This window comes from Taudactylus pleione, unplaced genomic scaffold, assembly GCF_031769625.1.
Source record: "Taudactylus pleione unplaced genomic scaffold, aTauple2 ptg000117l, whole genome shotgun sequence".
Classification (NCBI taxonomy): Eukaryota; Metazoa; Chordata; class Amphibia; order Anura; family Myobatrachidae; genus Taudactylus; species Taudactylus pleione.
The window spans coordinates 1,487,573-1,501,987 of NW_028284519.1; the positions used below are offsets into that span (position 1 = coordinate 1,487,573).

The window sequence follows — 14,415 nt, forward strand, 5'->3', positions numbered from 1 at the left end:
AATTTGTCCTCCTGTTTTATGATCTCTCAAAGTTATCCTCGAAGATGTCCAGTACACTGTTGTTTATGGCATATCTCTTGAGGGTACACTGCACGTCACCAAGAGAAACCTTCTCCAGGCGAGCAATTTCATGCAAACTACGCCCTGCATTTCTCAAACCTACTATGGCAGATTGCTTTTGGATTGATAAATCCTTTCTGGGAGCCATTTACGAGACCACTTTACACGTTTTCAAAAGTGTTCATAGTATCACAATACAAGGCGAACACCGGAATTCATCCACTGTGTATGTGTTGACAAATCGTTTTCAAAACCGCATTGGGCATGCATCTGAAATCACTACAAGCACCTTGTGACTTTGCAGGCGTAATTTGTTTAATTTCAGGGATCAGATATTATCCGGCTGTTAGCATACTTGCACTTCAGGCTGCAACACATCCCTTAAAGCCACCGGCTACAAGGCGCCATTTGACGGCGTCATGGCCTCGTAGTTAGTGGGCGTGGCTTCACAGGGAATTCCGCACACGCGAGTCACAGCAGCTGGCCTCGTGTCTGTGCAAAAAACATGTATCAAGTTCATCTTTTACAGAGAGATTAACTAATCTGGGAGTGTATTGAAACCTGTAGTGTATAGTATTTTTACATCCAGAAGATGTTTTGGACTGACTTTGGTTTATTGTGAAGAGAATTACAGTAAATGTTTTTTTATTTTTCGATTCATTTAAAAATGTATAAAAAAAGAAGAAGAAGGTGCTGATGATCAGTTTATGGGTGTGAAATTCAGAAAGGAAGACAAGGAAGAACAAGTTTATTTATGAGGTTTTTTTTTGTATTTACTATTACAAAGGTGGACTGATTTTGTTTTTTAGACACTCAAGAAAATGATACAGCGCAGAGTTTTTCTCAGTCTCCCAAATATCAATAAATAACTTTTCTGGATGCTTATATGTACTGTAAAATACCAATATTTTTTAACAGCACTCTTAAAACATGATTATGATAATACGACAGAATAAATGAATGATGTACACATCATACAAGCACAAAAGTTAATGCCATTATAGACACAAATGATCATATGGATCAATGAAATGTCACAAACATAATCACAAATAAATCACTAGTTTATCAGAGACACAAACTAGCGACAGAATAAACGTGCCAGCAGGGAGCCAATTTCAACTGATAGTACTGAAGGTTTTGCAGATATGAAAGCAAAAATACAAGTGAGTAACATACATTATGGCATTTTGCTTTATTTATTGGCCATTTTGATAATTTTAACCAATACTGTACCTGAATTTCAATGGTTGGAATCATGATGATAATCTGGAACATTGGGATAATCCATAGTCTGTAGGGATGCCGTGTGTCTCTGTGACCTTACCCAATATTTCACGTCTTTAAAATAACAATTGAAACCAAGAAACAAATAGCCAATTAAAGTGTACCTGAAAGTGAGGTACAGCTCCCTCCGCTCACAGCTCCCACTGGCTGCCAGACCAGACACAGTCCATCCACCCCCACTGGAGGTAGGTCCCGACCCAGGGGCTGGCTGGCAAATTTTGTCCAGGCGGGCAAGCACACAAGCAGTTTCTCATCCTTCAAAAGTGGTTTACTGTTTAGAGACATTGGCTATTTCTGCCAATAAGGATCATTTGTTTATTGCCACTTGCTGCAGCAATAAAATTCCCATTCCATCACAATTTATCAATAAAATGTTACTAGGGCAGCTAAAGCATACTTGCCCTCATTTGTTGTCTCCTCTCCTGGAGAAGCCCAGAGAGGAGATTCAGATGACGTATGATGCGGGTGAGGCCAGATGCTTTGTGTCATTATGCACCGGCCTTTGTGGCATAAAATTATGTTAATCATGAGTCCATGGGCAGGGGCCAATATGACGCAATTCTATTATATCTTAAAAACACCTGTCCCACTCATATAGCACCCCCATATACCTGTCCCACACCAATTAACCCATTTTCCTGCACTTTGTACTTTATCACCCCAAAAATGATATGTCATTATTGGCCAATTTAAGCTAATTAAAATATTATTTTTGTCTGATTAGTCATTAAGGAGAGTGTCCTAGTGGTTCTGAACCAAGTCCCGACATTTTTAGCCAAAAATGGGGGTTTTGCTCAACTTATCACCTGCTCATGAGGCGGTGAAAACATATGGCAACTTTTTGGTATGGAGAATTCGCACCTGCGAAAACTGCAGCTAACAGGATTGTGCGATAAGTACAAATTCACACTATAAGCAATTTTTCGCAGAAAAGCGACTTATCGCAGCTAATTGAATTCCCCCCTAAGGGGTTAATGATGTAATTGGGTTAATTAGGATTACGTTTTGTTATTTTTTTAATGAGACTGCGTAATCTGATTAGGATTAGGATCTGATTAGGATGCTGTCTACATTATAAGACCGTAACTAATGCTGTCTGTAGTATATTGCTGTCACTAATGTCTGTATTATATGGCTGAGACTAATGCTGTCTGTAGAATATGGTAGTCACTAATGCTGTCTGTATTATATGGTGTTCACTAATGCTGTCTGTAGTATATGGTGGTCACTAACAGTCTGTAATATATGGTGGCCACTAATGATGTCTGTGGTATATGGAGGTCACTAATGCTGTCAGTATTATATGGCAATCGCTGCTGCGGTCACTGATGCTGTCTGTTGTACATGATGGTCACTAATACAGTCTATAAATGGTTGTCACTAATGATGTCTGTAGTGCATAGCAGCCCCTAATGCTGTCTGTATTATATGGTCTTCGCTAATTCTGTCTGTAATATATGGTGGTCACTAATACATTCTATAATATATGGTGGTCACTAATGATGTCTGTGGTATATGGAGGTCACTAATGTTGTGATGTGTATCTATAAGAAAGTCCAAACTTTTCCTCTGGATTTCGTAAAGATACTTTTGAGGATGATTTATCTAAGGGTGAAAGGACTAATGCTGATGAAAAAAGTTTGCTTTTGCTAGCAATTGGGCTTGTTTAATGAAAAGGTGCTGTGCATGTGTGACTTTATGGCCATGTATGTACAGTGTCAGAAACTGTAGTGATAGCGATTGATATGACTTCACCTTCACTGATCTATTCGCCTGGACAGATTCTTGTAGGGGACTCATTGGTAAATACTGTCATCACTAAAAATAAAAAAAGGCATGATAATTAGCATGACCCCATCACTTTTTTTTAATAAATAGTCCCCTAAGTGTACTTTTAACACTTAACTTTCATCATACCATCTGTTTCACATCAGGCTCACATTATCATACCTTCAAAAGAAAAATTGTGATACAAACAAGTCCGTCCCATAATACATCCAAACCACACCCATATCACCAAGCCACGCTTTTTTAAGTCCACGAATTGGGACAGTCCTGCCAAAATAAGGATTATTTGGAAGTATTCCAGAATCTAACCTTAAGTCTGTAGCTTTTTGCGTTCATATGAGTGGACATTCCACTGCCTACCACAGGATCAACTCCTAAAATAGTACGTGCTGTTGTAAACATTGTTATTATCTGATAGGCTAATTAAGTGAGGGCATCCTGAATAAGCAGGAGCTGAAGATTGAAAATAGGGCCTGGTTCAGGTTAGTACGTAAACCCGATGGTTTACGTACTACTAACCCAATGTTTGGTGAACTGCGCAGTGCCTGACAGCCGCAGACTGATTGACAGTCTGCGCCCATTTGGGCGTGGGAATAGGGTGGCGCCAGCCTGCGTTCTTGAAATTGGGGGGGGGAGGTGTAAAGTGTCGCCCCCTGTTTTCAGGGAGTGCCGAGGCCAGGCTCTGCATCGGAAGACACCGATTTCCTGGCCTCGGCAATGCAGGTAAGATGGCCATTCTGAGTAGCCTTTGGCATTCTCATATGGCCTGAAGCTCCAACCACCGCGACCGATGATCATGATGTGATCTGTTGCTGCGTCTTCGGATCCAGCACTCGAATCTGCGTTGCTGTAAGGAGGCGTCTATCTCCTTCCGACTCCTCCTGCAGCATTAGAATATTTACACTCTGCAGCTGCGTCCAAAGACACTGCTGCTGTGTGATCTGCGTACACTCTGACCTTAGTGAACCACACCTTAAATAATACAAAAAATAGTGACTGAGCAACATAGTTTCCTCTGGCCTGATGATAAACTGCTCTGTAATATTGTTCTTTCTCCATGTTGGATGCAATTCTAGCAAAAAACAATGTTATAGTCAAAATAAATGTCTGTAAATATGGCATGATAAAATAAATATAATACTGCATGCTGGCAAATATTACATACTGACTTCATTTGTGTAGTGACTCTTTAATGAAATTGCTCCAAGATTTTTTACAAAATGTTATTTCACATTTACATATATTTGAGAGTTTTATTTATCATTTTCAGTGCAAAACTCCTATTTATGACTGTGTGTCAGGTCTGCACCAATGTGGAAATAGAGGTAAGGAATTCATACATAATTAGTCTCAATGCAGAGACATTATGGAAAAAATGCAATGTTTTCAGTTTTGCTTTCTAGAACAGATGTCAAGGTTTATGTAACAGGTTGCGAGCAGTAGCCGCTGTGGGTACTCCAGCGAGTCTTCCTGTATTTTTAAAGCAGCAATCATTTTAAAAGGAAGACCAGGCTGGTTTTGCCTTTAGAATGATTGCCTCTTTAAAAATACAGGTAGACTTGCAGGAGTTTCCGGAGTGGCTGCAGCTCACAACCTATTACATAAGCCCTGTCATCCCTGTTACTTAATATGGGTATCTTTTTTTTTTTTCTTCTCCCCTCTAGTTTCTCCCTGTTTATGTTCCTTCTGAAGAGGAGAAGAAAGATTATTTTCTTTATGCAAACAATGTTCGGAATATCATGGCACAGTATGTACAGAAATAACATTGCCCATTGAGTTAAACTTTTTTAAGTTTATTTTTTGGAGAAAAGGTAAATTGGGTTTATCTCTTTATCTGCAGTATTGGTGTCCCCATATAGGAGCACTCATCACACTACATAGATGCAGTGGCATCACAAGGGGATGGTGACATCCAGTGCTCTACTTACCTTGTAGCACCTCCTATGATCCTCTGCGCAAGTTGAAGGCCAACAAAGCCACGCTCCATGGCTCATGATGTTTTGGGGGCGTGTTTGTGTGACACCACTTGGCAGCCCCCTGCCTATCTACTGGCATGTGCGTGTTATCCATCATAGGTGCTCGGTGACACCAAAATAGCACAGCAGCTGTTATTTTGGTGTCACTGCTTGGATGGTGTCACTCAATGCTGTCCACACCCCTAGTGACACCACTGTTACTGTATAGATGGACCTAGAGCCAAGAGGCAACAAAGGATCCTACCAGGCTGCTCCGTTTATGTTTTGGCCATAATCTGAGTATCTGCGCATCATCCACTGCCATATCACAATGAGTGGTGGATGGCGCTGAGTAATGGGAGGGCTACACTGTTGGATATTTGCAGACTACATAAATGTCTGCAAATATCCACCAATAAAAGTGCAGGAGTTGGCAGGGCTATGCTGAATCACACCAATCCCCTGACAAAAAGTATAAATATGCCCCTTATTATCACACATGTTGTTATTACCCAAAGATACAAGAGAATTTCAGTTGGTTTTGCACATAATCACTTTACATTTTGAGGTTGTCACTCACAAGATACAGAATAACCAGTGGCGGCTCCAGGGGTGGGGCTGAACCACAGTTCAAAATTCAAATAGGGGAGCCACACCAACTGCCAGTGAGTCCCAGCCATCTATGTTTGGCAGCATTTGAATTGGCAGTTGGTATGTTTCCCCTATTTGAATTTTGGACTGTGCAGCAGCCCCACCTCTGGAGCCGCCACTGAGTATAACCATTTCAAAGTCCCAACGTCCATTCCCTGATTTCGTTTTTTGCCTTCTTGTTCAGGTACAATTTACAGAAAGCCAACTGCTCCAAGGCTCATTATAAATCTGATGCCAAAACAGCATAAGATATTTGATTCTCCCCTCTATCTGGAGCACACTGTAAGTGCTTAAGGGTGTGGTACAAAATGCTGACATCCAGAATGTCAACACCAGAATGTTAATATGTTCTGAATGTTGACATTCAGAATGTCGACATGGACGGGAGGTTGATATTTTAAACTGTAGACGATCATAAAGTCGACATTGCCAGAATGTTCAAATTGTGAATGTCGAGACTCGGCATGTAAACCGTGCGGATGTCCATTGGCTAGATGAGTTAAGCTAACCCTACCCCTATACCGACCCGTAACCCTAACTACAGCATAACCCTTATCCTAATTGCAGCCTATTCCGAAATTTAATCCTAACCCTAAAATCATTAAAAAAAAATTGTCTGTCAACATTCAGTGTCGATGTTATGTCATATTGACATTCTGTAATTGTTGACATTCTAAATGTCAGTTTTTAGATCATGTCGATATATCTGGTGTCGACATTAAGAACGTATTTGGGATGTAGTAAGATCAAAAACAGTCAAAACTTAAATAGTCAAAACTTAAACACCAAAATGTTGACTGTCCTAATGTAGACACAGTCAAAAATTAGACAACCAAAAGGTTTACATGGATATAAGGTTCGACAAGGTCCAAAGGTCGTCAGTTAGAATATAGACAGTCAAAATGTCAATACTGAAGAAAAATGTTGACAGACAAAATTCAGACAGTTAAATGTAGACACAGTCAAAAATGTCGACATTTAAAATAAAAATAGACAAAGCAAAAGGTTGACAACAAAAATGTAGACAGTCATAATGTCAACGGTAATAATATTAAAACAACACAGCTGCATCTAAAATCAGCCTGCGTCTGAGACGAAGTTAAATGCTGGTTGGTGTATGTATGTATGTGCATGTGTAATAAAAAAATAAAATATATATATATATATAAAAAGAAAAAGTGGCAACGGCGCTTAGTCTATATTCAGTCAGATTAATGTGTTAATAATCCTTGACAGACGCACTCCCCAAATCTCAAGGGTGGCTGCTTCTTCTCCCAAAGACTGTTGTTCCGACAGCATATAATCCTATAAAATAAAGAGTTGAGAAGAGAGCGCCTCCTAGTGCAGTATTGTATAATGAATTTTAACCACCACCAGGTGCAATCACCTCTTTGTGGAATGGGATGTACCTTGAAAAGTGAATATCACCTGTCAGAGTGCCTGTACCTCACGGACGAAACGCGTTGAGGTACAGGCACTCTGACAGGTGATAGCCTTTGATGGCGACACTGTGATGTTGCAGATGGACAGATAAGCCTTAATTGTCTTTTTATATGTATGTGCATTTTATTTTTTGCCTTTTTTGTGAATTAAACTTGTTTGTGTAGTATTACACTATGGTTCTCTCTCTCTTTCTATTTTTCATCATGATGAAGTTATGATATTGGATTGTTCATAGGATCCTGAGATTGCGGACTAGTAAGGTCATTCGTGTTGTTAAAAAGTGGTGTTTCCACTTTTCAAGGTACACCCCCATCCACATAGAGGTGATTGGTGGTGATTGAAATTCATTATACAATACTGCACTAGGAGGCGCTCTCTATATGTGTGTGTGTGTGTATGTGTATATATATTAATGGTGAGCGGGTTCGGATTTCTGAAATCCGAACCCCCCCGAGCCCCCCCGATCCGAGTCCGATCCGAGTCAGGCTCGACTTTTCCCGCCTGACTCGGATCTGAAATCGAGGCAAAACGTCATCATCCCGCCTTCCGAGTCTCGCGGGTTTTGGATCCTATATAAGGTACCCGCGTCGGCGCCATTTTCTCACTCGGCTGTGGACAGTGAAGAGGGAGGGTGGGAGTTAGGGCTGTGTAGTGTAGTGTAGTGTAGTGCTGCTGTTGTCCACTACTTCAAAGTCCATAGGGGCTGGCTGTGTTGTGCTGTGCTGCTGTTGTTAATAGGGGCTGTGTCCACTACTTCAAAGTCCATAGGGGCTGGCTGGACTGTGTTGTGCAGTCAGTTCTCCATAGGGGCTGTGTCCACTCCAAAGTCCTGTGCAGTGTCCCAGTCCTAAAGGAGTGCTGTAGTGTTGTCCAGGGGGTGCTCTGTCCATCAGGGGTGCTCCCCCCAAGTGCTAAAAAAATAATATATTTTCTGTGTTTGTGAATTGTGTGCGCAGTAGCCGCACGTGCATCAACAAAGTAGTGCCAAGCGTGCGCCTGTGTCATAAGTAAAGGGCCGGCTGGCTTGACCGTTAAAGGGTGCTGTAACCCCCGAAAGTACACTCCAGTCCAAACCAAAAAAAAATTATTTTCTGTGTTTGTGAATTGTGTGCGCAGTAGCCGCACGTGCATCAACAAAGTAGTGCCAAGCGTGCACCTGTGTCATAAGTAAAGGGCCGGCTGGCTTGACCGTTAAGGGTGCTGTAACCCCCGAAAGTACACTCCAGTCCAAACCAAAAAAAAAATTATTTTCTGTGTTTGTGAATTGTGTGCGCAGTAGCCGCACGTGCATCAACAAAGTAGTGCCAAGCGTGCGCCTGTGTCATAAGTAAAGGGCCGGCTGGCTTGACCGTTAAAGGGTGCTGTAACCCCCAAAGTACACTCCAGTCCAAACCAAAAAAAAAATTATTTTCTGTGTTTGTGAATTGTGTGCGCAGTAGCCGCACGTGCATCAACAAAGTAGTGCCAAGCGTGCACCTGTGTCATAAGTAAAGGGCCGGCTGGCTTGACCGTTAAGGGTGCTGTAACCCCCGAAAGTACACTCCAGTCCAAACCAAAAAAAAAATTATTTTCTGTGTTTGTGAATTGTGTGCGCAGTAGCCGCACGTGCATCAACAAAGTAGTGCCAAGCGTGCGCCTGTGTCATAAGTAAAGGGCCGGCTGGCTTGACCGTTAAAGGGTGCTGTAACCCCCAAAGTACACTCCAGTCCAAACCAAAAAAAAAATTATTTTCTGTGTTTAGCCGCACGTATATATCAAATCGATATAACATAAATGGAGGACCAAACTTTCTCCGATAAAAATAAAATAGAGAAAGATCAAGAACCACTTCCTCCTAGTGCTGAAGCTGCTGCCACTAGTCATGACATAGACGATAACATGCCATCAACGTCGTCTGCCAAGGCCGATGCCCAATGTCATAGTAGAGGGCACATACAATCCCAAATGGCAAAGTTCAGGAAAATGACCTTGAAAAAGACATTTAAATCAGCTGAAGAGAAACGTAAACTTGCCAATATGCCATTTACGACACGGAGTGGCAAGGAACGGCTAAGGTCGATCCCTAGTATGTTCATGACTAGTGGTTCAGCTTCACATGACGATGGAAGCCCTCCTCCCACTAAAAAAATCAAAAGAGTTAAGCTGGCAAAAGCACAGCGAAGAACTGTGCTTTCTAAGAAGATATCACAAATCCCCAAGGAGAGTCCAAGTGTGGTGGTGGTTGCGATGCCTGACCTTCCCAGCACTGGACGGGAAGAGGTGGCTCTTTCCACCATTTGCACGCCCCCTGCAAGTGCTGAAAGGAGCACCCACAGTCCACTTGCTGATATGCAAATTGAAGATGTCACTGTTGAAGTACAACAGGATGAGGATACTGGTGTAGCTGGCGCTGAGGAGGAAGTTGGCGAGGAGGATTCTGATGGTGATGTGGTTTGTTTAAATCAGGCTCCGGGGGAGACAGTTGTTGTCCGTGGGATGAAAAAGCCCATCACGGTCATGCCTGGGCAGAAGACCAAACATTCCACCTCTTTGGTCTGGCAATATTTCTATCCAAATCCGGACAACAACTGTCTTGCCATATGTACCATATGTAAAGGTGAAATAAGTAGGGGTAGGGACGTCAACCACCTAGGAACATCCTCCCTTATACGGCACCTGCAGCGCGTTCATAAAAAGTTACTGTCAAGTTCAGAAACTTTGGCTAAGACCGTAAGCAGTCCAGGGACACCTAAATCCCGTTGTCCTGTTGTATCCAAGCGCCTGCAAACCACACCGTCAACTCCCTCCTCGTCAATTTCCTCCTTAGTCAGGATCGGAAGTAGTCCTGCAGGCCATGTCACTGGCATGACTGACTCTCCTATCCGGGATTCCTCTGGAGGATCCTGCATTGCTACGCCTACTGCTGCCGCTGCTGCTGTTGCTGCTGCTGGGAGTCGTTCATCATCCCAGAGAGGAAGTAGGAACACCACTACTTTTACTAAACAATTGACCCTCCAACAGTCCTTAGCGAGGAGGATGAAGTACGACAGCAGTCATCCTGAAGCAAAACGTATAACTGAGGCCTTGACTGCTATGTTGGTGTTAGACGTGCGTCCGGTATCCGCCATTAGTGCAGTGGGATTTAGACAATTGATGGAGGTAGTGTGTCCCCGGTTCCAAATCCCGTCTAGATTCCACTTCACTAGGCAGGCGATACCGAGACTGTACAGAAACGTCAGAAAAAGTGTCCTCAGTGTCCTGAAAAATGCCGTTGTACACAATGTCCACTTAACCACGGACATGTGGACAAGTGGAACAGGGCAGACTAAGGACTATATGACTGTGACAGCCCACTGGGTAGATGTATCACCTTACGCAGCAACAGCAGCAGCGTCACCAGTAGCAGCATCTCAGAAACGCCAGCTCGTTACAAGGCAGGCTACGCTGTGTATCACCGGTTTCAGTAAGAGGCACACCGCCGACAACCTCTTAGAGAAACTGAGGGAAATCATCGCCCAGTGGCTTACCCCACTTAGACTCTCCTGGGGATTTGTGATATCTGACAACGCCACCAATATTGTGCGGGCATTACATCTGGGCAAATTCCAGCACGTCCCATGTTTTGCTCACACAATAAACTTGGTGGTGCAGAATTTTCTGAAAAGCGACAGGGGCGTGCAGGAGACGCTTTGGGTGTCCCGAAAAATTTCTGGCCACTTTCGCCATTCAGCGACTGCGTGCCGAAGACTGGAGCGCCAGCAAACACTCTTGAACCTGCCCCGCCATCACCTGAAGCAAGAGGTTGTGACGCGGTGGAACTCAACCCTCTATATGCTTCAGAGGATGGAGGAGCAGCAAAAGGCCATACAAGCCTATACATCCACCTATGACATAGGCAAAGGAGGGGGTATGCACCTGACTCAAGCGCAGTGGAGAATGATTTCCGTGTTGTGCAAGGTTCTCCAGCCCTTCGAACTTGCCACACGTGAAGTCAGTTCAGACACAGCCAGCTTGAGTCAGGTCATTCCCCTCATCAGGCTTTTGCAGAAGCAGCTGGAGAAAGTGAAGGAGGAGCTAAGACGGAGCGATTCCGCTCGGCATGTGGGACTTGTGGATGAAGCCCTTCATTCGCTTTGCCAGGATTCCAGGGTGGTCAATCTGTTGAAATCAGACCACTACATTTTGGCCACCGTGCTTGATCCTAGGTTTAAAGCCTATGTGGTGTCTCTCTTTTCCGGCCGACACAAGCCTGCAGAGGTGCAAAGACCTGCTGGTGAACACACTGTCAGCTGAAGCGGAACGTGACACGTCAACGGCTCCTTCTTCATTTTCTCCCGCAACTGGGGCTGCCAGGAAAAAACTTAGGTATCCTAAGCAACCCGCTGGCGGTGATGCAGGGCAGGCAGGACCAAGTTTGGACATCTGGTCCGGACTGAAGGACCTGGCAACAATTTCTGACATGTCTACTGTCACTGCATATGATACTGTCACCATTGACAGAATGGTGGAGGATTACATCGGTGACAGCATCCAAGTAGGCATGTCAGACAGTCCGTACCTGTACTGGCAGGAAAAAGAGGCAATTTGGAGGCCCCTGTACAAGCTGGCTCTATTTTACCTGAGTTGCCCCCCCTCCAGTGTGTACTCCGAAAGAGTGTTTAGTGCAGCCGGGAACCTTGTCAGCGAAAGGCGTAGGAGGTTGCTTCCACAGAATGTGGAGAAGATGATGTTCATCAAAATGAATTATCAGCTCTTCCAGGGAGACCAGCCTCCAGAAGGTACAGAGGGACCTGTGGTGGTGGATTCAAGTGGGGACGAGTTAATACTTTGTGAGGATGAGGATGTACACACTGAAGAGGGTGAGGAATAGGTGGATGAGGAGGATGAGGATGACATCTTGCCTCCGTAGAGCCAGTTTGTGCAGGGACACATTAATTGCCAGCTTGTTTTGTGGGGGCCCAAACGAACCAATCATTTCAGCCACAGTTGTGTGGCAGACCCTGGCGCTGAAATGATTGATTTGTTAAAGTGTGCATGTCCTGTTTATACAACATAAGGGTGGGTGGGAGGGCCCAAGGACAATTCCATCTTGCACTTCTTTTTTTTCTTTGCATTATGTACAGTTTGGGGCCTAGTTTTTCTAACTGCCATCCTGTCTGCCACTGCAGTGTCACTCCTAGATGGGTCACGTGTTTGTGCCACCCACTCGTGTCGCTTAGCATAGTCATCCAGCTACCTCGGTGCAACCTTTTGGACATGAAAACACAATTCTGAGGTGTGAGGTGTTCAGAATAGACTGGAAATGAGTGGAAATTAAGGTTATTGAGGTTAATAATAGCATAGGAGCAGAGAAACCAACAAATTCTGTGATTTTAGCTGTTTTTATGCTTTTTAAAAAAAAAATACAGATCCAAAACACAAAACCCAGAACCCAAAACACGGAAGGGTGGTTTTGGCAAAACCAATCCAGATCCAAAACACGAAGAAAGATCCAGATCCAAAACCAAAACACAAAACACGAAAAGTGGCCGGTGCACACCCCTAATATATATATATATATATATATATATATATATATATATATATGAGATAGACAGCGCTGATGGGGAAAGAAACACCGATAATAAATTACCTAAAAATATCCCCATATGCATAAAATGGATAACATTTATTCTACATATAGTTATATTTTGATACTTGTAAATCTAACATGTATATACTTGTGCAGTGCATCTGTTAGTAAACGTGATAATGAACATGATCCACATGCGAATCTACATAGGATATAAAAAAATAAAAAAATATATAGTATAAAATTAAATAAAATGTCCCCAGCAACAGTGTTGAAAAATTATTCTGAAGTTCTGTAGTGTGTATATATACTGTATATATACTGTGTGTGTGTGTATATATATATATATATATATATATATATATATAATATATACACACGAATTGCTCTGTTTCTACTGCAGCAGCCAATGGTGTTTAGCATTAGAAATATATCCTCTTAAAAATGGAAACTGTAATCAATTGTTCCTTGTAAATATTGCAACTTAAGCCAATAGTCACTTTGTTACTATATTGGTTACGATACCCCAGCATCTACCGTGTTTCCCCGATAATAAGACACTGTCTTATTTTTTATTTGGGTCCAAAAAAACTCCATAGGGTTATTTTTGGGGTAGGGCTTATTTTAATTAACATTGACAGCATCATGCCCTCAAGTTCTGCTTTTATACCCATCATGGCCTCAGTCCTGCTTTTATCCCCATCATGGCCTCAGTCCTGCTTTTATCCCCATCATGGCCTCAGTCCTGCTTTTATCCCCATCATGGCCTCAGTCCTGCTTTTATCCCCATCATGGCCTCAGTCCTGCTTTTATCCCCATCATTGCCTCAGTCCTGCTTTTATCCCCATCATGGCCTCAGTCCTGCTTTACAATACTTTACTTTTTTTATGTTAGGGCTTATTTTCGGGGTAGGGCTTATTTTGGACCGTTTTTCAAAAGTAAGGGTAGGGCTTATTTTCGGGGTAGGTCTCATTATCGGGGAAACACGGTAGTAATACACAAAGCCGTTTGTTTTACTTGCCAATTGTACTACTAGAAAGCAGCGTCTTGTTAGTAGTGCCGAATCCTGTAGTAGACAGCACTCATTAACTGCTCAGTGGGTTATATCAGTTGTTCAGTATTGTTTAGCATAAATATATATATATATATATATACACTGCGTGTATGTGTGTGTATGTATGTATTAGGGGTGTGCACCGGCCACTTTTCGTGTTTTGTGTTTTGGTTTTGGATCTGGATCTTTCTTCGTGTTTTGGATCTGGATTGGTTTTGCCAAAACCACCCTTCCGTGTTTTGGGTTCTGGGTTTTGTGTTTTGGATCTGTATTTTTTTGAAAAAAAGCATAAAAACAGCTAAAATCACAGAATTTGTAGGTTTTTCTGCTCCTATGCTATTATTAACCTCAATAACCTTAATTTCCACTCATTTCCAGTCTATTCTGAATACCTCACACCTCACAATAGTGTTTTTATGTCCAAAAGGTTGCACCGAGGTAGCTGGATGACTATGCTAAGCGACACGAGTGGGCGGCACAAACACGTGACCCATCTAGGCGTGAAACTGCAGTGGCAGACAGGATGGCATTGAAAAACTAGGCCCCAAACTGTACATAATGCAAAGAAAAAAAAGAGGTGCAAGATGGAATTGTCCTTGGGCCCTCCCACCCACCCTTATGTTGTA

At 42.8% G+C, this 14,415-nt stretch overlaps 1 protein-coding gene across 5 annotated transcripts in view; it reads left to right on the forward strand.

Moving 5' to 3' along the window:
* The window catches only part of LPCAT2 (lysophosphatidylcholine acyltransferase 2), a 167,482-nt gene that overhangs the window by 95,670 nt on the left and 57,397 nt on the right, over positions 1-14,415 (forward strand). For all 5 annotated transcript variants that reach the window (XM_088471843.1, XM_088471848.1, XM_088471849.1 and 2 more), the window contains 2 exons: positions 4,406-4,460; positions 4,800-4,882. In XM_088471843.1, coding sequence (XP_088327969.1) covers positions 4,406-4,460; positions 4,800-4,882 — 138 coding nt within the window. The remainder of the gene's footprint in view (positions 1-4,405; positions 4,461-4,799; positions 4,883-14,415) is intronic.